The sequence below is a fragment of the Felis catus genome, chromosome B1 (genome assembly GCF_018350175.1).
Source record: "Felis catus isolate Fca126 chromosome B1, F.catus_Fca126_mat1.0, whole genome shotgun sequence".
Classification (NCBI taxonomy): domain Eukaryota; kingdom Metazoa; phylum Chordata; class Mammalia; order Carnivora; family Felidae; genus Felis; species Felis catus.
In genome coordinates this window covers 171,494,903-171,519,542 of record NC_058371.1, presented here as the reverse complement: position 1 = coordinate 171,519,542, position 24,640 = coordinate 171,494,903, and the positions used below count along the sequence as shown (strand labels likewise).

Here is a 24,640-nt window from a genome sequence, read left to right as displayed (position 1 = left end):
GGGATCATATTTTAGAAAAATAGCGAGTGTGAGTCTCCTTGATTCCTGATTACGCACACACACACATACACACACACACACCCCTTGGGACAGTCTAGTAAAGCTTCATGGGATATGGAACCCTGAAGAGTTCACTGGGAGGTTTTCAAATGTATTCTTACCAGGTAAGCACTTCTAGGGTGATAAAGTAGAAGGAAGCTTTCTGATGGATGTCTGCATACTATTTGTGTTACAAGATATCACATAATGTGCAAGAGAAGAGGTGGTTAGAGGAGGATGGAAATGAGGTTAGGGGATTACCTTCTGGTGCATTTCAGTTGACTTTGGGATTACGGATTTAAAAAGGATGGCGAATGATGATTTCCAGAGTGGTTCCTTTCGGTGTCTTACTATTGTCTCCTGAAACTAATTTCAGGTGGGTTTGTACTACTAAGACAAGACTAGGGTAACCTAGTACATGAAGGTGACTAGAGGATCATCTCCTAAGAAGCTGGATTTATATGAAGAGATAGTAATCAGAAAGAAAATGGTTGGTCATCCATGGAAACAGAAAACAAGCATGTTTGAGAATTGTACTTAGGCAGTGCTCATATGTGCACTGTCGAGAGAGAAAATTCTTGGCTAATTGACTTTCTGTATTTTGATCATTTCATTAATCCAAGGTTGATCCTGATCTTGTGTCACATTTTCTTAAAAGTGACTATCCAGTGATACTAGCAAATGCTACTTCTACCCAGGAAGGAACTGCAGGGCACATTTATATTTTCTTTTACAAAGGATCATGAGCTAATTTTACACCTCCTTGTTGTTGTGACAGAAGCAATATATGTTTGTGAAGGAAATTTGGAAACTACAGATAAGCACAAAGAAAGGGAAAAAAATCTATAATTGCACCAATAAGAATATTGTTAACATCTTGATATAGTTAATTACTTTTCATTCTATTTTTATTGAAAAATCAAGGTCATGCTGCACATAGTGTTTTGAACTTTTTAAAAAACGTAACAATGTTGTCATATGCCTTTTTCCATATTAAGTATTTTTCTAAAATAGTAAGGAACTCGATCATAAGAATGTATGCCTTTCCCCTCCCCCTTTGATAAGTTATTCTATGTGACAAGTTGTCATATATTTAACAAGTAGAGACAAATGAGGGCAAAAATGAGCAGAAATAAGAAATCAGTGTGTTTTATGAAAGTCCCTGCTGCTAGAAACAGATTTAGGATCATGCCTTTTGGTTTCAAAGACGTCGATGATAGATGTGTACAGACACGAGAGTTGTCACAAAGGGTAAACATCGAACTCCAGGTAGGAACCATGGATGATCTAGAAAGAGCTGCAAGTCCCTTGCCAAGAGCAGATGATTTTCCAGCATCTCTCTCCCTTCTAGGACTTGTACTAGTTGCTCCTCCATGGACATCTGGTCCTCAGTGTTTGATTGTTTTAAGGTTCTAGGGAATGCTTTTATAAGGCTTGAGATTTTTTGTCCTTGGTATGGACATTTGGGAGGGACATTTTGTTTTTGTTTTGTTCAGGAAAGCCCTGAGGATAACTTAGAGAACTGAGGGAGTTTTGGGGGGCTCAAATGACCCTCACCTTTGGGCCTTTGGCCACCCTGGACACCTAGTTGTTCTGCTGCTGAGGTCTGTAAATGGTCTGGGTGCTCTCTCCAGTCTCTGAAAACTCTCTAAGGCACTCAGTGTTTGCAAGTTCTCTCTGTCACAAACTAGGCCAGTGAACTCTAAATTTTCCTGAGACATATTTCCAGGAAAAGAGGTTCAAATTCTGTTTGTATTTTGTGTAAATCCAAGATAGTTGCTGCTGAACACGGTCCTGAAATCAGATAATTGGGGCCCATTGTGCTTAGCTTGGCCAATGTGCCCATGCTGAGAGGCCTTATGAGCACGCATGCCTCTGGGTCAAGGTTGGAGGGTAGAGGAGGAAGGATGAGCAAAGCAACATAAAAGGAAAATCCTGGGAACAGGGAAAGATCATCATGGCAAGAACTTTGAGCTATCTGCCCCTTTGTCTTCTTCTCTGGTAACATCTGCTCTCCAAGCACCATATGTTATCAGTGCTTTCATAAAAACGTGAAATATGAGTACTGGTGAGGCCCATTTTATGTCCAATGCCTAATTTTACAGATGAAAGAAGCTGAAGTCTGGAGACGCTAGCTGGTGTGAGCAAGGTCGCACAGTTAGTGGTACAGCCAGGATTTGAGCCTGACTCATAGTCCAGGGCTCTGTCTGCTGCAAGCAGCCTCTACGTACAACACAGTGAGAAAAAGTCTAAATCCCCACACTGATTTTCCATTTATATTTAGTCTACACTTATGTCTTCAGATTGATCCATAGCTGAGGAAGAACTGCTTAGTCCTCTACTAAAGGTATTTAGAATCAGGCAACTCAAAACCTGCTGATAAGGACAAAGTTTCATGATACATTATTGGGTGAGAAGAGCAGCAGGGAGTATAGTATAGTAGACTGTAGTTTGCATATTAAAAAAAGAACGTGTCTATAGAATAATTACACATATGCATTCATGCATGTGTGCAGGTGAATACCTGTCGTAATTTAATAGTTTTGGAAAAATGCATGAGAAACGTAATACACTGGTTGCCTCTGGGAAAATGGCCCAGGGCCATGGAGGGCAGGCATAGGAGGGAGACATATTTTTCACTTTTGTACTCTTTGAATTTTACTACAGGCATGTATTAACTGTTCAAAAAAGTAAAATGTAAACACATTTAAAGATGATATGTGAGCTCAAATAAGGGAAAAGCTAATGCTTAGTGGGAGTTTCTGGAAGCCTTTATGGAGAGGTGGCATTTGAGCTGGGCTCTGGGTCAGGTAGAACTTGACCAGGAAAAGTCAGAACAGGAGAGATCATATTTTAGGAGATGAGAACAGGATGCTTAAGGTTATTGAGGCAGGGAAGGCAGGAAGAGTTTGGGGGATGCTACATAGTCTGGAGAGATTACAGAAATGGCTAGGGGACATGGTGATAGTGACAAGGAAAAAGGTAATGAGAGAGAGACGGCTGGATGGAGGTTATTTTATACTTAATGTGGAGTAAATTGGCCCCAGGGTCCCTCCTCACCTCACCTCCCACCTGTGTTTGAGCCACAAAAGTCAACTGTCTACACTCCAAACGCACAGACCTTTCCCCCATGCATAACTGGGCACCAGCTACTTCCTCTGTGTGGTTCAGGTCTTCCCATCCTATTTTCTTTGCCTCCTCCAAGACCATTTCAAATGTCACTCCTCTCCATTCCCTCCATCCCCACCACCCTCGAGGATGTAAGTGCTTTGTCCTCAGTCTCTCTTGGCATTTTGAATTTACCTTTATTATAGCGCTTGTCCACTTAAGTTTTAATTTTTCTGTGGGATGAAGCTGAGCATGAGGTCGTTTGTATGCAGGATGTTGCTTCTTTTCTCTCTAATGTAGGATTTTATTCTCTAAGGTCTCAGTTTTATGGGACCTTATTATGATGAAGCACAGCCATAGCATTCTGCCTTTGCATGGCTAACACATTACCTTTTTCCATGAAGTCATTTCTTCTATAGAGAAAAAAAAGGAAGGGTCAGAGACGTTATTAACTAAGTAAGAAAAAAGTTTTTTTAAAAAAACCTCTAGGCCTAAACGATGTTAACATTTTCTTTATTATCTTTGGCCCCAGTAGGCTCTTTAAAAGTAGCCAGTTTAAAGGCAATTAAAGGCAGATATCCTGTCATTTTTTTCAGACTTCTGTGAATTTGGAACTTAATGTTAATAGAACATTATATATGCATAAGTGATGAATTGAACAGGTGAAAAAGAATTTTGCTCTGGAGTATCCTGACAGTTTCAGGGTCATTATAAGCTTGTTTCTCCCATTGTCTGTAAGTCCTTGATCAGAACTTGAGCATCTAGGGAGAGATTTAATCCTGCTATTATATATTATGTCTGCAATATAATTCATATAAAAGTGCATGCATCTGTATTACAAAGGGGGATTTAAAACACTTTGGAAAAGCTATACAAACTTGTGTTCTTAGGTTATTCCTCTTTGTTCCTTTTCTCCCTTAGATAATTAAGGAATAGCTGCTCTTTGTCTATAGAGGGTCATGTATAACAGGAGCTGAGAATTCATGGCGAGCCGGGGTTTGCTCCTTGCTGCACAGATACCTTGTCGCTGCCTGGACCAATGCCCTTCTGAGCATTCTGGGCATTTAGGGGCACCAGAACAAGCTTGTACATTTACGTTTCTGCATAAATGGGACCCTTTACCAAATTTTTCAACTGTTTGCTTTTTTCAGTTACGAACATATCATAGACCTCCTTCTCAATACATACAGGATGACCTAATTCTTTTTAATGCTGTATTGGATTGTGCTGCATGGATATGGCAGAATTAACTTAACCACTGCCTTTTGATTGACTGTTCAGTTATTCCCAGTTCTTTTCTTGCTGTTATGAATAATGCATCAATACAAGTTCTTGCACATACGTCTTGACTACTTGTATAGGTACAACAGGATAATGTATTTAAAGAATTGGAATTGCCAGGTTCAAAGGTATATGTGTTTAAAATTTTGGTAGCTAGTGGCAGGGCATACCAAAGGCAGGGTGGTGGAAGGGCTCTACCCCAGGGGCAGGTAATAAGGGAGATCATCACCTGTAGAGAATTTAAAAACAGCAATAAAACCAGTGTAGGTCTGAACTTAATTATCATGATGCGCTGGCAGTGATAGAGTCAGAGTAAGTCCTTAGGGGTGTGTATGGAGTCCATTAGGCAGATTGCGATTCTCACTTTTATGGAACTATGTAATCCTGAGTTTACATAGTAGATGAGGAATAAAGAATGATTGCACAATGATTACAGAGACTCTGAAATAGTACTCGGCTTACTTCAATTGTGTCATTCTATGTGACCTCTTGGAGTTTTGTGTTTAACTTTAAAGCAGTGAGGCAGAGCACAAACTGCAAAGTATAATATTTTTGATCAAGAAGTGCAAGTTTTAGGGGCACCTGGGTGGCTCAGTAAGTTGAACGTCCAACTCTTGATTTCGGCTCCGGTGCTGATCTCATGGTTTGTAGGACTGAGCCCTGCACCAGGCTCTGTGCTGACAGCATGGAGCCTGCTTGGGAGTCTCTCTCTCTCTCTCTCTCTCTCTCTCTCTCTCTGCCCCTCTCCTGCTCACTCTCTCTCTCTCTCAAAAGTAAATAAACATTAAAAAAATAAATGCAAGTTTTACTTCCTACATGAAACACTTCACTGCATTTGAATAATTTAAACATTGAAATAGGTTTTTCTTTGAATTGTTACTTGTGTTAAAGCTGAAGAATGGATCAAGAAAATAATGATTGTTCCTAACTCTTACACATTATTACTAACACCAGTTTTGTCATATAGACTAGAGAGGTTAAAAAGGGATCAGCCTCACATGACCAATAGCTTGAGCAGGCACTGGATCCTGTCAGGTCTTCCTCCACAAAGGTATCGCTCTTTGGCACATCTCCCAATGGTGAGAATGCCCGCTTAAGGGAGAAATCTTTCAAATGTTGTTAGAAATGAGGATTGTAGTAAGAAAGAAGTCATTTACCAGCTGAAAACTGTTTTGCCAGCTATTTCTCCTCCTCTTTTACCTTTCTTTTAGGATTATGTCTTAGTCTGTTTAGGCTGCTGTGACAAAATACCGCAGTATTTTATTTCTTGCAGTTTTGGAGGCCTGGAAGTCCAAGATCCTGGGGGTAGCAGGTTTGGTGTCTGGTGAGGTCCTGCTTCCTGGCTCATAGAGAGCACCGTCTCACTGTGTCCTCACATGGTGGAAGGGGTGAGGGAACTCTCTGGGGTCTCTTTTATAAGGGCATTAATCCATTCATGAGGGCCCCAACCTCATGGCCTATCACCTCCAAAGTCTCTACTTCCTAATACCATCACCTTGGGGTTTAGGTTTCAGTATATGAATTATAGGGAGGCACAAACATTCAGACCACAGAAGATTGCTTTGTTTCATCAAAATTGCAGTGGTAGGTAGGCTTCCCCCAAATTAGAGGCAGTGGGAGGGGAAGTACACAGCACTATGAGTGGGCTCAGAGGCCAGACCACCAGGTTCCAGTGCCTGCAGCCCTCCTTACTAGCTTGTCATCTTGGGCAAATTACTTTATTTCTCTGTGCCTTGGTTTCCCCAGCTGTAAAATGTGAGAACAAAGGTATTAACCATATAGTGTTGTTTCATGATTGATGGGCTAATTTTCTTTTTTCTTTTTTTTTTTTTCAACATTTATTTATTTTTGGGACAGAGAGAGACAGAGCATGAACGGGGGAGGGGCAGAGAGAGAGGGAGACACAGAATCGGAAAGGAAACAGGCTCCAGGCTCTGAGCCATCAGCCCAGAGCCCGACGCGGGGCTCGAACTCACGGACCGCGAGATCGTGACCTGGCTGAAGTCGGACGCTCAACCGACTGCGCCACCCAGGCGCCCCTATGGGCTAATTTTCATAAAGCATGTCAAATAGTGTCTGGCTGTTGTTAAGTACCACATGAGTATTTATTGGTATCCTTTTCTACAAAGAGTCAGACACCCCACTAAGCACGGGAGATAGATTCTTTTTAATCACCTTAAAAATCCTGGGAACTATGCATCAACATCCATATTTTGTTGTTCTGGTTATGCGATTTGCCTAAGGATACTGCTAATCAGCAATGGGGATGAGAATCCGAGACCCTGACTGCAATCTCACCTCTTTGCAAACAATTAAAAATCAGCAATTTCTTCTGTTGAACCTGAAACTAAATCATCTTCACTTCATTCCATGCTCTTGGCTAACTACTCAGAACAAAATACCTTGACTTCTTTTATAGTTTTAGCAATTTGTAAGTTAAGGGTTTATCCTAATTCTAGGGAATTAGAATTAGTGGTTGCCCCTAAAGAGAGATGATCTATCTCGAAGGAAGTTAATGAGAAGGGGAACATCTGTTTAAAAAGGATGTTTATATTAAAACCGGGAGCTATATGTTGAGTAAAAAGCCACTGATTTGGAATATCTATCTATAAGCCATCTATATGCACTTTGCATTTAAAATACTGGGGTGCATGAGTGTCTCTGTCCGTTAAGCGTCCGACTTCCGCTCAGGTCATGATTTCACAGTTCCTGGGTTCAAGTCCCACACTGGGCTCTGTGCTAACAGCTCAGAGCCTGGAGCCTGTTTCAGATTCTGTGTGTGTGTCTCTCTCTCTGCCCCTCGTGCTCTGTGTCTCTGTCTCTCAAAAATAAACATTAAAAAAATTTTTTTAATGTTAAGGAAATTAAGTATGGGCTGTAAAATGCAGACATTTTACTGAAACAGTGCTGAGTCAGCTGATCCAAGTTTCCGGGCCTCGAGTCAGCCACCAAGGGCTAAACCACTGTTCTCGGCCTTGGCTTCCTCATGGGGGAAATGAGTGGGTTGAACTAGATGACCTTTTGAGCATCTAATCATGCTAAGTTTCTTTATCCATCAGGGGATATGTTACTTTACATTTTGTTTAGTGGTTGCCCAATGATGGGGGAGTGCCAGGAATTTAGGGGAATTCCCAGAATACATGGGCACAAAATATATTTTAAAAAGTTTGCAAGCTTACTTAATCAAAAGGATTAATATCTAAAGAGATTTTAAGACATTGTTAAGAAATAATGGCTACCTTGCTAGAGAAGTTGGTAAAACAGACGACTTCTAGAAGAAAAAGTAGAAGTGGTCGACAAACACATGAGCGAATTTTTATTTTCACTGGCCATATATGAAATGCAAATGAGAACAAATCAAATCAGCCAATGCTATGCCCAGTGGCAGTTGGTAGTGTGATGAAATGAATACTCTCATACACTGCTTATGGAGTTTCATTGGCTGATTTTTTCTCTTTCGTTTCAGTAGTTGCACTCATATCTATTTATACTAAAGAAATAATTGTGTATTTATACAAATTTATTTTTAGAATGTTCACCCAGTGTTATTACAGTAAAAATCAGAAGCAGTTTAAACGTCTAACAACAGGCAATTAATTAAATAAGCAATGCTACATTCATATAATGAAACATTATGTAGTCATTAAAATATGTTTGGAGAATCTTAATGATACAGGAAATATTTATGATGTAGATATTAAATTTAAAAAGCAAGATACTAAGCTCCATATAAAGTATGGCATTAGTTTCAGAAGAAAAAAAAAAGATGCACTGAAAAAAAAGAAACAGGAAAAGGTACGCTAATATCGTGTAGCTTTTGGTTCTAGTCGCCAGTTGGTTTTTTTCCTTTTTTCCTTTGGGTCTTTTAGATTATTCAGTATTTTGAAATGTTCTAGAACGTGTATGTACTACTCAGAAAACAAAACAAAACAAAAAAACGGCCTACAGAAACGATCCAGAGAAAATGAGGAGAGAAGTTAGAGTGAGGCCATCTCCGGTCTGACTGGATCAGCAAAGAAAAAGAGAGCTGCTGGTCACCACCCATGGCGTGGCTATGTGTGTTCAGTTACAGTAGTGGAGGTGCCGGCACGGGGGTGCTGGGGAAACCCTGGGGTGTGATGGTTTTCTTCATCATAGATGCTGCTTTAGAGCTGGGAGGTCTTGGGCTTGGTGGAGGTCTATCCAGATGTCATGCAGAATTCATATTTTCACAGTAAGTAAACATCCGAAAGAGAGCTACTTTAGGTCCAAGGGGAGAACATAACATCTTAAAGCATAAACTTCCCATTGCCTGCCCCCTCACCTTTGCAGACAAAAAAGACTCCCAGGGCAGACGGTCTCCCTGACTCTCAGAGTCACTTTGGTTTGGGATCTGGTTTTGTGTGGGTAATACATTTTCACTCTTGAGTTTCTTTCAAATTTTCATTATGACTTTTTTGCTTTTTTGCAAAGAGCTAATTCTGCAGAATTGGGGTAAGGAAGACCAAAGCAAGTCAGAGACTGTAATTACGCTGTTTAGAAAGTTAAGACTTCAGGTAATCTCAAAGTAACTTCAAGAGTATCCTTTGGGTAGAGTATTTTCCAGAAGTTGCCCTTACTTCTCAGGGACAGAGATGATATATTGAGATGCAGGTAGAGCTTGTACTTGAAGCTAACATTTTTCTTTTAAAGACTTGCCTGGGAATCCTAATCCAGGACCATGGCTTTTCCTCCTCTAGATCCATCCCAAAGGGAGGCGGGCTCCAAGACTTTGCTCTGTCTGCCTTTAGGTCACTTGTTATTCGATGCACCAACATTCTTTAAAATACTTGAAAAAGCCATTGTAGCATAAACTGTACTTTTTAATTTTGGGTGATACTTTTTTTGCATTTTCTCTGTAACTAAAGATGAGAATAAAACTACAGCTTGGACAAAATGCTATAGAAAATAAAAGATTCCACCGTTTAAAACTTTCATCATAAAATTTTTGAAAATACGTTAACGTAGAGAAAATAGACTAACACACCTGCCATGTAACCATCATTCAACAGCTGTCAACATTTTCCCACTCTTATTTTATCCATCATCCTTACTTCTTGTTGTTGTTGTCTTTTATGGAATAGTCTAAAATCCCAGACAACATATTCAATTCACCTGTCAGATAAGGACTTTAAAAATATGTATGACCACAATATGATTATCGCCTAACAAAATTAGCAGTAGTTCCTTAATGTCCTCTAATACCCAGGCCATATTCAAACTTCTTTGAACATATAAAAAACAGAAAAAAGGACTTAAAAACTCTCATGAGCAAGAAGAGAGATAGGCTTGAGACAGTGAGAGAAGGTTGAATTACTCAGTTTTGCTTGTCTTCTCTCCAAGATAGACCTTTAAAAAGGAACCAGAAGCCATTCCTAGAAGTAATGTTAAACAATTTAAACTGTCTAGATAGAGAAAAGTTTTGTCTTTGGACGCTGATGGGGACTCAGAGAAATTCTCTATAGCCTCAAGGGAACTCAGATCAGCCTTTTCTTTCCCTTCCAAGCCAAATGTAAAAAACAAAACCATATAGGGGCGCCTAGGTGGCTCAGTCAGTTAAGCACCTGACTCTTGATTTAGGTTTAGGTCATGATCTCACAGTCTGTGAGATAGAGCCCTGCGCCGGGTTCTGTGCTGATAGTGTGGAGCCTGTTTGAGATTAATTTTCTCCCTCTCTCTCTCTCTACCTCTATCTCAGAATAAATAAATAAACTTAACAAACAAACACCAAAGTCATACATACAAAACACTTCAAAATTGCTCAAGTAACACCAGCATATTGTGGAAATGTTTTACGGTGCACATAAACAAGGACCAGAAAATGAGAGTCCTACAATCCTAGGACTGCAGACAATCCACCTTACCATGTTGTTATATAGTGTTCTGGAATTTTCATACCTGTGGAATCATGCTGTATATACCGTTTTTAAATCTGCTTCCCCCCCCCCCCCCCCGCCCCATTCAACTTAGGAAGACTTTTCCTTGGCCAGTCAACATACTTGCACACTGCTCTTTTAAAGGATATTGATGAATTAGCTTATTCATCCAAGAACCGCCTGTTCCTACGTAATTCGCCTCCATTATAAACTACGTGGACAAGAACATGTGTGTAACTGAATATTTCACCCCAAAGTTCATGGAAGTGTAAGAACTATTCTTCTGCCATCACTTGTTCCCTTCCCAGTTGTTCTCATCCCTTGTCATGTGGCCACAGCCCCCTGGGCTCTCTGGAAATCTCTCTGGTTTATCAGCAGGCACCATCATCTGAAATACCCAACTCTTCCTGGTCTCAGAGACCTGTTTGCCAATGGCTTCCTCCCAGGCCCCCAGGCCTGGGGCTTCAGAGTCTTCTCACTGTGGGCCTGGGTGTGTCAGTTCTGCCTCAGGGATGTGCTGGGGTGTCTCTCCTCCTTTCTGGCCTCCTAGCTCTACATGCCGGAAGTTTCTTTCTTTCACTGGTCATGTTTCTCTTTCTCTTTCATCTTTGTGCATCTCAACTCAATTGTTTTAAGGGTCATGTTCTAATATCCTGGCCTCTACAAAGCCTTTCTGGATTCCTGCCCATTGTAAGCAGCACTTTTTCCTTTGTTGGCATCTGGCCCTTCTTTAGGCACTGTTGAGGTTTATGGCTTGTACTGCCTTTAGAGTCCAAGTTTTGTGAGGGCAAGGAATGTGTGTTATTCAATTTCGAATCTGCCTCATTGTATGGCACAATGCCCGACACATAATGGGTACTCGAAGTCTAGTGAATAGGTACTATTTAAATCAAAAGAGAATGGATTAGTAAGAGTATATGTGCAAAAAGCCCCAGGGATTTTAGTTGGCTATAGAGCTCATAGTACATGCTGTTGGTGCTGACAGGCCTGAAACAATTTTGGATTATATGAAAACAAATACAGGAGCATTTCCCATAATTCCCTCTGCTGTCCTCCCCTCTCTTCCCACCTAGCAACCCACAGGGCAGCCTCCTGGAACTACTTTCCACTTCCCCAAACCAGACATGTACTTTCATGCTGCTGGGCCTTTGAACGTGCTTCCCTCCCTCCTTCCCATGCCCTTTCTTCTTCTTTGTCAAAATCTTATTCATCCTACACATCAGAGTCACCTTTGAAACATTCTCACCACTCTTTTCTCCCACCTCCAGAGAATTAATTGCTCCTTCTTCTGGGTTTTATTGAACTGGTTCATATCAACATCATCACAGCAGTTACTATTTGTGAGTGCTTATTTTGTTCCAGGCACTGTTTTAAGCTCATGATGTATACTAGTTATAATAATCTTACAACAACCCTCCTAGGTCAATAACTATAACAGTAGATACTTCTATAATGCTCACTCTGTGCCAGGTACCATGTTGTGTGCTTTGCCTTCACTAACCCATTTAATCCCATACAACAACCTTCGTTAGGTAGATACTCTCATTGTTGCCTATTTACAATTGAAGAAACTAAGGCTTAGAGGGATTAAGTAACTTTCATGAGATCACACAGCCAGTAGATAGTGGAGCCGGGAGGCACTATGTTTCCCAAATCCATACTCTTAGTCATTATGCTATACTGCCTCTATTGAGAAAGCAACTAAAGCTCAGAGAAGTTAAGTAATTTCCCCTAAGCCACGCAGTAAGTGTCAGATGTTGGAGCCAAACTCAAGCTTGCCTGACCCCCAGAGTCTTCTTCTTCTTCTTACTTGTCTTGCTCTCTTCTTACTCTGAACTGCCTCTCTTTATAGCAAAGCTTGTCAAACTTTTTCTGTAAAGGACTGAATAGTAAATAATTTAGGCCTTGTGAGCCATAAGGTCTCTGTTGCAACTTTATGTTTTAGCAAGAGAGCAGTCATAGACCATACATAAATGAAAGAACATGACTGTGTTCCAATAAAATGTTATTTATGGACACTTAAGTTTGATTTTCATATAATTTTCACATGTCATGAAATAATCTTTTGATTTTTTTTAATCATTAAAAAATGTAAAAACCATTCTTAATTCATGGGTCATACAAAAACAGATGGTGGGTTTGACCTGTAGGGGAGCCATAGTTTGACAGTCTTGTTTGAAGGCAACATTACATCATAGGGTGGTTACATATGCGTGTATCTGCCTCTTTGCTCACTCTTTCCTCAAACAATTCAAACTGGGCCCCAAACATGCATGCCCAATTGAGAAAATATGAGTCCTTTGGTAAACGAAATTCACGTTCCTTAGACATCAGGAGAGCATGTGACCTTCTTTGAGTGTGCCCCATGTGGATTGCACACCGAGTTCCAAGCAGTTTTTCAGAATATGCCTTCTATTACTTTGAGAAAAGCCATTAACTACATTTTCCCACCACTGTAGTTTTGAGATGAGGTTCTGGTGTTCCCTAATGGTGCTCCGGGCAGCTGGCTGGCTGGCCTTGTGCTTTACTTGGATCAAGCTGAGAACTCTAGACCAGTGGTGGCAATCTGATTATTGTGCTCCTGGGGATGGAAGAGACCAGCCTGGGCAGGGTGGCTGGAACAGAGGAGAGGAAGGGTGCCATGCTCCTTGCTTGGCCTGAGGGTCAGAGGAGCAGGGCTCTTGGCTCAGAGGCTTTGAGGCTCAGGGCACTGAGATGATGGGAAGTCTCAGTGCTTGGTGGTGCTCCGTTTTAACTCAGTTATGGTGAGATGGAATAGGGTTTAGGCTTAGACACGTAAATACTGCTTAGAAACTTGACTTTGGAGAACAAGTGTTAAAAGTTGCAAACCAGGTGCCTGGGTGGCGGCTCAGTCAGTTAAGCGTCTGACTCCTGATTTTGGCTCAGGTTATGATCTCGTGGTTCATGGGATAGAGCCCCACATTGGGCTCCATGTTGACAGTGCAGAGTCTGCTTGAGATTCTCTCTCTCCTTCTCTCTGCCCCTCCCTTGCTTTCTCTTTCTTTCTCTCAAAATAAATAAATAAGCTTTAAAAAAAAAACCTTGCAAACCAGCATCTTGCAAGCAAAGTTTCAGAAAAAAATCCATTTGAGACAGATGATTTTTGTATCAAAATAAACCGAGGGGTGCCTGGCTGGCTCAGTCGGTAGAGCATGCAATTCTTGATCTCGAGGTTGTAAGTTTGAGCCTACATTGGGCGTAGAGATTACTTAAAAATAAAATCTTAAAAAAAAAAAACGGATTTTCTTCTGTGATTTTTAAGGGGAATTTAATCATTATTTGTAGCAATTAGAAACATGCCAAGGGGAATTACTAATGCAGGGCTGAGAATGAGTGAAACGAACTCTCGCAAGATAAGACTTAAGATAAAATACTACTTGAAAAGATGTTCATTGCAAAGGCAGTAACCTTATTTTAAAATATACTTTTTCTTGAAGTTTAATCTACATACAGAGAAATGAACACATTGTAGATCTACAGCTTGATGAATTGTCACAAAGTGAACACACTTGGGCAACTAGCTTCCAAATCAAAACACAGCACACTTGTAAAATACCAAACTGGTTCATTTGTAGGATGAGAATAGGGATCTGACTGGAAGAGGTGGCTAAAGAAAAGTGTCTTGAAACTGGGTTTTGTAGAAAGCATAGTTTTATCTGAGATCTTTTGGCTCAGGCTGGTCGGAATTATGGGTGAAGGGTGACACGTGGAGCTGCTGTGGCTTGGAGTTAGACTCTAGCTAGGGCTCACTTTGCCTCTGCCGTGTGCTTGCTGTGTGGCTGTGGGCAAGTCTCTACGGTTGTGAAACATGAATCTCTATGCAGACAGCAACGATCTTGTTTACCGGGGTGCTCTTGGGACGTACTATGGTGTCTGCCACACAGGAAACCCCAAACAAAATTTTTTTTAAATGAATAAAACAACGAATCAATAATACAAATTGCTTGGTACGGTCCCTGAAAGATGTTCAATAATGTAAATAAAAGCCACGAAATGACCCAATGACCCAGTAATACCATGTTTGTGAATATATCTCCTAAGAAATCATCCCATGTAAAAGTAACTTACATATATGTATATGTGCATATATACTTTTTATATGTAAAATAGGACAGATGTGGGGCACCTGGGTGGCTCAGTTGGTTAAATGTCCAACTTCGGCTCAGTAGGTTAAATGTCCAACTTCAGCTAGTGGGTTCGAGCCCCTCATGGGGCTCTGTACTGCCAGCTTGGAGCCTGGAGCTTGTTTCAGATTCTGTGTCTCCCTCTCTCTGCCCCTGCTCTGCTTGCACTCTGTCTCTGTCTCTCTCTCTCTCAAATAAATAAACATTAAAAAAAAAAAAAAAGCACAGATGTGAGTTATAGTGAAATACTGGGGAACTAACTCAAAGGCTCTGCTAACAACGGAGAATGGCAGTGCAATTATGAATTGTTGAAACAATGGGAAGCAATTTAGCTAAAACCTGGCAAGTGTGTAGACTATATTGAAAATCAGCATTTTAAAACAATCTGAGAAAATGTTTAGAAGACATAGATACGAGTGTATATTTATTAGACAATGAGTAAGAATTTGGAGTGATAAAACTTAGAGATAATTACACTTTTTTTTCTATTAAGTTGCTTAAGATTTTTTGAATTGAGCCCCCCCATCCCCCACCCCTGCCGAGGAAAAGAAAGGAAATGAAGCACGCAGCCCCGTTGCCAGATGAGGAGCTCTCCGTGGGTTCACCCATACAGGGCAAGGCCTGTTCTTGCTGTGGTGTCCCTGCTAGGCAGGGATGGGCTGCTGATGGAAGGCCCTGGCAGGAGATGTGTTGCTGAAGAACATGATGCTTTCTTAATCACCTAAGTGTGTTAGATTCATGGTAGAATCAATTTCCTTAATGAATGAATTGGCTGCCGCTAGAGCAGGTCCTTTGCCCAAAGCTCTTTTGAGGAGGATGACGTTTAGACGTATTCTCTGTAATCGACAGGCCATTCTTGGCTGATGGCAGCCCTGGTTCACATTTGGCAAAAAAGATAGTTGATGATTCCATCAGCATTTTGAAGTAAGCCGCCTCAATCCAAGCCCAGATAACCTAGAAGTTGGCATTAGTTAATAATGGTCCTGGTTTCACCTTAGTTTTACCTAGTTTACTTAGTTTCACCTAGTGCTCTGTTGTTCTAAGGGGCTGTCTCACAGAATAAAGGAGAGAAGACTTCTAAATGCACAGTTGTGTAGAAGTACAAGCACGAATTGTTGCTGTGTTGTTATAATTTCCACCTGATGCATATCAGTTTCCTGCAGGGAAGGTCAGGCAGATCTTATTCTGGTTTTATAGAGGAGGGATAAGCGTAAGAGGACCAACTTCTTTATCGGGGTGTGACGAAGGTTACGTGAGAGGTTCATGGGGACAGATTATGAGAAGACAGAGGGGAACGCCTGATCCAGCAGTAGGTCAGATCATCAGAAACCGTTTTCAAGAAGAGGTGGGAGCTGGGGGGTGAGTGAGGGGCAGGTCTTCGCAGGCAAATAGAGACGCACTGAGTTTGTCTGAAGAAACATCAGTACGAAGAGCAGGCACCCGTTAGTTGGGATGGGAATTGAGCCCCAAGTGAAACCAGGATTTCCTACTGGATGTCCCTCAGCTTTCCAGGAGATGAGGCGAATTAGGACACCTCGTCCCTATGCCCTCCTTTTTGTCTGCTTTTGTTCTTTTGCTGCAGTAGACAGAAGATCCTTCCACTTGCCCTTGCGAGGGGAAGCCTCACTCCCCTCTTTCCTCTGTATGTGTGAACATCCGGGCCTGTGGAAGGTGTAATTCCTGTGAAAATGGTGAAAAAAAAGAGAAAGGGGGCAAAAATCAAGTTACTGAGAACTGAGAGCTTCTGAGATTAAAAGGTCGTGGATTCCTGTGTGACTTAAGTCCTCAAAGGGTCACTTGGTGGCGTTACTCAGGATGCCATCTGAATTCGCTTTCAGTTACTCTTCTGTGTGGAGGGACACATAAGTGGGTCATCCCTGCCGGTTGGCCACTTGTGCAGTACCACTGAAACCCACATCTATTTTTCACCTACAGGTCCATTAGTTTCTCCTAAAGGGAGAAATTCCACTGAAATCAAGCCCATCAGCCTTCCACACTGACTATGGGACCCACAACGGCTCTTTTGTGGGTACATGTGACACGCCGACTGGAGATGATCTCTCATGTCTATATAGGGTATTGCTCTAACATGGACTGGAGCCCCTCCCCTCCCCTCTCCCAGCTCCATATTTAGCCATCTGCTGAAGGCTACGTGTGTCATCAAAGTTTATCATCTGCCTTTACTGCTATGGAGTAATACAGAGGTTTACGTTCTTTTTTTCACCGAGGCAGGTAATAACATTTTCCCTCGTGGCCTCCGTTCTAATAGAACCACAGAGAAAGCTAATTTTGTCGAATTACTTTATAATTTGGGAAACTGAGGCCCTGAGAACTGATTTGATGTGCCTCGGGGTGTTAGAACTGGCTAAGAATGAAGGTCACTGACTCTTGCTAGGTGGAACAGCTCAGACAGGAATTTGTTTGTTCACATGATATTTTTGTTTTCATGCTACAAGAAGAAATCCCCCTCTTTTTGGTCACGATGGCTTGGTATAAGATACACAGGGCACTCTTTGGCAGAGAAAACTCTATAGTGCCACTTCAAATTCCTCACTTATAATTAATATTTGTTTAGCATTACATTTAGTAATTATGATTTAACAATGCTATTAGTAGTAAGGACTACTTATTGTATGTTTGCTATGTGTTGACTATGTACATATAATATGTTTACATTTGCTAAGGATTCTTTCAAATGCTTATTTATTTATTTTGAGAGAGAGAGAGAGAGAAAGCTCAAGTAGGGGAGGAGTAGAGAGAGAGGGAAAGAGAGAATCCCAACAGGTTCCTTGCAATTAGCACAAAGCTCGATCTCATAAACTGTGATATCACGACCTGAGTCAAAATCCGGAGTCAGACACTCAACCTCCACCCAGGAGTCCTGCTCTGTGCTAAGGAGTATATACAACTAAGCACACTTAATTCTTTCAGCAACCCCATGATGTAGATATTATTACAACAATTTTCAGAGGAGGAAATGGAGGCTGAGGGGCATTAAGAAACGCTGCTAAGGTTGTTGCATGGGTGGTCAGTTGGGTGCTCGGATTCAACTCCAGATCCACCCAACTTTAAAGTGGTGTTCTCAACAATCTTGCCTCATCTACTTCTTTTTGCAGATACTTACTTAGGAAATTTGGCTTTTACTCAATCAATCTATCAGAAAGATTTTATTTAATAACCAAAAGCCTGACACATGCACATTTTTTCCTAGCTCCAGTTCTGCTTCATTGGCATCAAAATGAAACTCAAAAATGTCTTAAAAGGTCTTGGCTCTGGACCAAGTAATGAGAGGATCACAAACGCGTATATTTAAGTCATCTATAGTTCTAAAGAGCTAAGGTCTGAGACCTGACAGAGAGCCCCCCAGGGGAGACTTTGCTCAAAGGTCTGGTGACAAAGAGGTCAAGGACCATAGTGCATGAGTGACCCAGTGTGAGTCTTCAGACAGAGTCCAGCTGAACATTTGACATCCCAGCCCCCATGCCACGGACATTCAATATTTGGCATTTTAAATAAATTGTAGTGGAAATACATAACATGATGGTTCCCTATAGGTCCCACGTGCCAGGTTCTATGCTAAGACAGCCTCTCCACAAGCTGCATACTCACAATAATTTCATGAAGAGGTAATTTTCTTATTCTCATTTTTATGAAGAAACCAGGACTCTGAGAGTTTAAGTAATTTGGCCAAGGTCACCCAGCTCACATATCGTTAAAAAAGTGAAAATGCGAAAATCATGTGAATTATGTATTTGATTAACTTATTTGCAAATGCTGTTATGTCTAATGAAACAAACAGAAACTACGGGTTGATAAGAACAAAAATTTCCCGGAAGGGAATGTCAAGATTTAGAGGAGTGATTTTTTTAAAAAATTATGTTTTGGGGCACCTGGGTGGCTCAGTCGTTTGAGCGTCCGACTTTGGCTCCGGTCATGATCTCACAGTTCGTGGGTTCGAGCCCTGCATCAGGCTCTGTGCTGACCACTTGCTCAGAACCTGGAGCCTGCTTCAGATTCTGTGTTTCCTTCTCTCTCTGCCCCTCCCCCGCTCAAGCTTTGTCTCACTCTATTTCTCAAAAATAAATAAATGTAAAAAAAATTTTTTTTTAAAAAGTTACGTTTTGAAGCAGACCTATGGGTCTATTTTACATTGCTTTACATATAACAAGTCAGGAAGACAGCCTGTGGGGGAGGTTATAAGCCCATATTGCATTAATAACCTTTACTCTGAATTTTGGTCTGAAAGGTTTTTCCTTCGTCTGAAGCTGGTCTGTCCTGTGATGATGTCCCTGAGCGGAAGGGACACCGTCTCCAAAGCTGATCTCATTGTCTGGAGCTCTTACACCTGCAGTGAATGAGAATTTATTTGACCCTTTCTCGAAATTCAGGTGCTGTCATATTTGTACAGTCCTGTTTAAGAGACAGGCACTGAATATGTTTGCTTTTAAGCCAGTTATTTTATATGACTAGGGCCCAGTGGTGTTCCTGGTGCATACGTAGCTGTTTCGAAACGTTGGAAAGAAAGAACTAATTTAATCCTCACCACATCTCTGAGAAGTGGTTCCTCAGTTTATCGCATTCTTGCAGATGTGTACACAGAGGCTTGGAGATGAAGTCACATGCTCAAAGCTATGTCATCGTATTGGTTACGGAGCTTGATTTCAGATGCCGAAAACGCCAAGGACAGTGCTCTCTCTGTTACATCTGTAGCCAGTTTTTGACAAAACCTGAAAAGAAAAACCACAGCAAAATTTTAGAGTTCTGGTGGATTTCTTTTCTCTAACCTCAGCATGAATTCCCACGTAAACCAAGGACTGGCTGATTAATCAATAAATGAAGAGAAGTGCCTACATTGTCACTCATTACATTTCTCTTTCTTGCAGTTCCCGAAGTGGCTGGGGTCCGTTAGAAGCCGAAGCTGCTGTCTGCTGCCTTCTCCACTTCTTGGAGCAGAAGCCAAGAGAGAGCTGTTTGAAGACGCCACATTCACACATCAGGTTGCTATTGAGGTCTTTTTCGTGTTGATATCGGAGCAGTTGCTGGTATTTTTATCATTAGCCTGATTTAGAGATAAAATCAGCTTCTGCTTCTTACTGGGTGGGGTTGTGGGTGTCTGTGCTGGGGTACGTGCCCAGCTTTTCTTGCCAAAGGGAAGAGTGAGTGGACAGTGGGTTGGACTGGCTACACGGAGGTGGGCGTGTTTAATCAGTTTGCCAATGAGGAAGTTCCCCGTCATTGAAAAGGGAAAAAGAAAGACTCAATTCCCTCCACCCCCCACCCCCCCCCCCTTGTTTTCTCTGTTGCAGTTGAAGACTAGCCGTTGAAGGTTTTCAACGTAGATTGTGTCTCCCTCGGATGGACGAGGAGAATTGCTGTCAGGGGTCCTGAGAAACACCATCTGGTTTTCATTCCTTGTGTTGAATGGCATTTGCTTCAGCAGCCCACTGAGGGCCCTTTTACTTGGGATTCTGAACTTGTAACCCAGAATCCAGGCTGGGAAGATGCTGAGTTCCATCAAGTGTGTGTTGGTGGGAGATTCTGCTGTGGGGAAAACTTCTCTGCTGGTGCGCTTCACTTCAGAGACCTTCCCGGAGGCCTACAAGCCCACGGTGTATGAGAACACAGGTGTGGACGTCTTCATGGATGGCATCCAGATAAGCCTGGGCCTTTGGGACACAGCGGGCAACGATGCCTTCAGAAGCATCCGTCCCCTGTCCTACCAGCAGGCAGACGTGGTGCTGATGTGCTATTCTGTAGCCAACCATACCTCTTTCCTGAACCTGAAGAACAAGTGGATTGGTGAAATCAGGAGCAACTTGCCCTGCACACCTGTGCTGGTGGTGGCTACTCAGACTGACCAGCGAGAGATGGGGCCCCACAGGGCCTCCTGCGTCAATGCCATAGAAGGAAAGAAACTGGCCCAGGAAGTGAGAGCAAAGGGCTATCTAGAGTGCTCAGCCCTTAGCAACCGAGGGGTTCAGCAGGTATTTGAGTGTGCCGTCCGAACTGCTGTCAACCAAGCCAGGAGACGCAACAGAAGGAGGTTCTTCTCCATTAATGAGTGCAAGATTTTCTAACTTCCCGGAGACTTCGCCCATACTCATTTACTCACCCCAAAGACTAAAGGGACAGGGAGAGCAGGCAAGCCGGCAAGGACTGATGCTCTTTCTAGATACATACTGCACAGCACTTCCTTTCGGATACAGTTGTTGATGAGACTTGGCCACTGGCTGTTTTTATGAAATACACTCTAGAAATGGACCGCTTGCCCAGTCCAAATAGAAGGTCCTATAATGAAGACTCTATCTTCGATTAAAAAGCCAAAATAGCCTCCATAATTTTGGACAATGAAGTGAGTTTTTCAAAGAATTCCATATTTAAAGACACATTCTATTTAAATAATAGTAAAATGTATATCTCTTGTATATAATTAGTTTTTACGTTTGGAAAGTCTTTCCCTACGTGCTCCCACACACAATTGTAACCCTATGGGGCTCTGCCAAAGGTCTGTAGTGTTTTCACCTGAAGTAGTAATTTTGTTAACACCACTTGCCTTCTGGATATTACCAGGTAATCAAATTTTGAAGTGACCATAGCCTTATCCTTGCGATTAATTTTCCATCCACCTGTTACTCAGCGTTGTGTATAAAATACAGTTCAATAACATAAGATTCTTCAATACTGCCTAATTAAAAATTAACATTTGAAGTAGCTGTCACTCGATTTCTCTGTAATTATATAAAAAAGCATTTCTTATTTATGATACTACGTTTCACCCAAAGAACTCCAGTTATGCACTAAGCATTCCTCCCTCATGTGCCAAAATAGGTGGGAGGAAAACCTTCCAGGTAGGGAATCAGATGGCTCACATGGAGCAGAAGTGAGGAAATCACACTTTCGTTTCAGGAACTGGTGCCTGCTTCTTCCAACACCACGGTTCCTAGCTGGCTGTAGGTCTTGGGAAGAAGAGCAGGCCCAAATTTCTGTGTGATGGTAATTTTGCAAATTTGTTATTTGAGTGCTAACCTGAGGTGGCATGGCAACATCATGTATTAATTTTAGGACCCAATCCAAGCAATTGGGAAGGTGTTGACCTATATGTGCATGTGGGTAAGGGGAAAAATGGAGGAACTTATAATTTTTACCATTTCATGAATATGAAGCACCCGTGTGAAAAAAAAATTTGCAGAATCCAAGCATAGGGAACAGACAAACTGCACAGCAATTGTTACGATAATAAAAAGTTATCAGGGGAAGTACTGAATACAGAAGGATACTTTCCCACCCCACCCCCACTCCCCATTCTATCTAATGGCTTAAAAGCAATGATCTCATTCAGCTGTTGAAGTTGGGAATAGAGGTCTATGTAACTTGAGAGAGAACTTGTGACTGCAGACACCCAGGTATATCATTTGCTCACCTAACCACGTTTGTTAAAGTACACCATTGTTTTAGTACAACATGGCCACTGCATACAAACGGTAAGAGAGTTGACATAAATGACTATGATTAACTTATATTGGCATACCCAACCTAACCTTCTGGTTTCCTTATGTGCTCAGTCCTCTGCGGCTATGCTCAGTACCAAAATCAGGTTTGTGCTCGTCCCCAGATTCCTTTCTCCTTCTCTTCTCTCATTCACATCCAGAAAAGGCCCAGGACCTGGAGCTTAGTCTCTGGAGACCAGAGTTCCCTGGTCGGCCTTCACCCAGACATCCCCAGTCATCCAGTCCTGTGGCTTGTCCTCACCTCTGTGTCTCCCATGTGCCTGGCTTGAGAGCACCTATATCCAGCTCTCTGCACTGCATGTCCAGAGGGTTGGAGTGCTTGAAAGCTGACCGGGCAGGGAAGATGAGCACAGCTCACCTCTGATTTCCCTGTTGATTCTGACCCTCTCCTCCAACATACAAACAGTATTTTTTATTTTTTATTTTTTTTAGAGAGAGAGAGAAGGAGAGAGAGAATCCCAAGCAGGCTCCATGCTCAGTGCAGAGCCTGATGCTGGTTTGGTCTCTCAACCTGATCATGACTGAGCTGATCATGACCTAAGCTGAAATCAAGAGTCAGATACTTAACCAACCGAGCCACCCAGGCATCTCCAACATACAAACAGTTTAAAATCACTCATTCGGGTGTTTTTCCAGGGACAGGCTTTAGGGTAAAGGGGTATTTAACATGTTAGCAGGAATGAATTTCTACTCCCTAAGATTGGCTGTCCCCAGGCTTTTCATTTTTTTCTTGTCGAAGGGAGGTGGGAGGGTTGTCTGAAAATGGGAGGGCCCAGGTACCTGATGCTAAGTGAGGGAAGAGGAGGTGATTCCACGGTGGAAGGGGAGGAAGAAGGGAAAGTCAGAGATGGCACTCAAATGGCTTTGCCTTCACCTGGGCACATGCACAGATAATAAGCCCTCTGCCTATTGGCAGGAACCAAGCTCAAAGGCTCCCTCTGGGTATGCTCACACTTGAGAACAGGAATCCATGTATAAGCCCTCCCCAGAGACCTGGCAGAACTTGAGGCCAATTAGTGTCTGTCTTCCCTGCTAGACTGTGAGTTCTTGAAGGCAGAGGGAACTCCTCTGCATCTTAGTATCCCCAGGGCCCAGCACAGGGGAGGAACCGTCGCTAAACAAGGTTGTGTTGAGCTGACTTGGAAAGAGAGACAAGAATTGGGTTGCTATGGTGCAAGGTAGTTATGAGAAGGAAGCAGATCCTTGCTAGCCTAGGGGGTAAGAAGTGAAAATAGGTCATTTTGTTGGAGTCCATGCAGTGTATGTTCTATGTGTGTGTGTATTTGTTTTGCCTGCCTAGATTCAGGCATATGTTTCTTGCATTTCAAAACTCATGGTACCATTTGGTAGACTATTGTATGTTGATCCTTAGCTATTCTAAGTAGCAACATTAAGTATGCTCTTGTTTATATTAAAGAATTGATTTGAGTGCTCGAGTAATTCATCCCATTCGGTCTTACTTAATACTGACTATCTGAATGGGGCAGCAGAATCTAGTGTGATGAACTGAGGCTGAGCAATGAGAAAGCCCAAAGCATCCTAATGGTTAAAGTTCACGGAGTGCCCGGATGTCCAGGCACTGCGCTAAGCACTTGAGTGTGCATTATCTTACCACATGGTGTGTGTAGATGTCGACACTAGTAAGCACACTAGTAAGTACATCTTGCACGAGGAACCAGGCTCAGCCTGCTGATGTGACAAATCTTAGGTCAGACCGCAGGTGAGTGCCAACACCAGGAGTCTTGAGCAGGTCTGTATGACTCCAAAGCTCTGCTCAAAACCACTGTGCTCCACTTCCTCTCAGAGCAGCCCAGTTGTATGTATGGTTTTGCCACATCCGATCTTTGTAGACCCCACCCCCACCAGTCTAGCGGCTTATATTTTAAAAATTCTTTTTAATAAAATATTCCAATCTGATCTTACTCCTCCCTTTTTATCTTTCTTTCTGCTGATGAGAACGAGATCCCCCAAAGTCACAGAGCACCGTCATTCACAAAAAGGTCCCTGCTCCAATTCTTGGTTTTTAAGGATAATTTCATTGTTAATTTGGAAAGCCTGGTTCTTTCCTTTTAAGGATTTGGTACCAAGGAAGCGCATCTATCCAGCATGAGATCTGTAGGGTTATGATAGGATGTAGGGGACAGGGTATCTGTGAGTATTCATCCTCACTGCCAAGAAGACAACCCTATTGGTTGAGTCACATCAGAACAACTCAAGGGTAGGGCCTTATTTTTGCTTAGGCTGTATCTCTCCTGCTACTACAGTAAAACATAATCAAGATGTTGAGTAGCTTTTCACCATTAGAGATCAAATGAACACTAGAATTTACTTGTGATATAAGTTCATTAAAAGTACTTGATTCAACCTAAAGTCCACATTAACTTTTTTGGTTGATTCTAAAATATATCCTAACGTGGAACTTAATACTTAATGGTAGATAAAGAGCCATTGGGAGGGAGTAAGAAGCCAGACTTATTTTGGAGTTAGAAAGTCTGCATCATGTGTCTTTCAGTCTCAGTTTCCTTGTCTTAATTTTTTTTTTCAACGTTTATTTTTGGGACAGAGAGAGACAGAGCATGAACGGGGGAGGGGCAGAGAGAGAGGGAGACACAGAATCGGAAACAGGCTCCAGGCTCTGAGCCATCAGCCCAGAGCCCGACGCGGG

The 24,640-nt window shown here is 42.1% G+C and overlaps 1 protein-coding gene and 1 long non-coding RNA gene across 5 annotated transcripts in view; one reads left to right on the top strand and one right to left on the bottom strand.

The window, feature by feature from the left end:
• Positions 1–21,178, top strand: part of RHOH (ras homolog family member H) — a 45,446-nt gene extending 24,268 nt beyond the window's left edge. For all 4 annotated transcript variants that reach the window (XM_006931159.5, XM_003985423.6, XM_019829615.2 and 1 more), the window contains exons 2-3: positions 19,351–19,464; positions 19,774–21,178. In XM_006931159.5, the coding sequence (XP_006931221.1) occupies positions 19,969–20,544 (576 nt within the window). In that variant the 5' untranslated portion in view covers positions 19,351–19,464; positions 19,774–19,968 and the 3' untranslated portion in view covers positions 20,545–21,178. The remainder of the gene's footprint in view (positions 1–19,350; positions 19,465–19,773) is intronic.
• LOC102899496 lies at positions 14,875–19,459 on the bottom strand. The gene is made up of 3 exons (XR_002156412.2): positions 19,319–19,459; positions 19,011–19,194; positions 14,875–16,147 (listed from the first exon to the last, which is right to left on the bottom strand). It is a non-coding gene; the product is annotated as an uncharacterized LOC102899496 (long non-coding RNA).
• Positions 21,179–24,640: the final 3,462 nt, after the last annotated feature.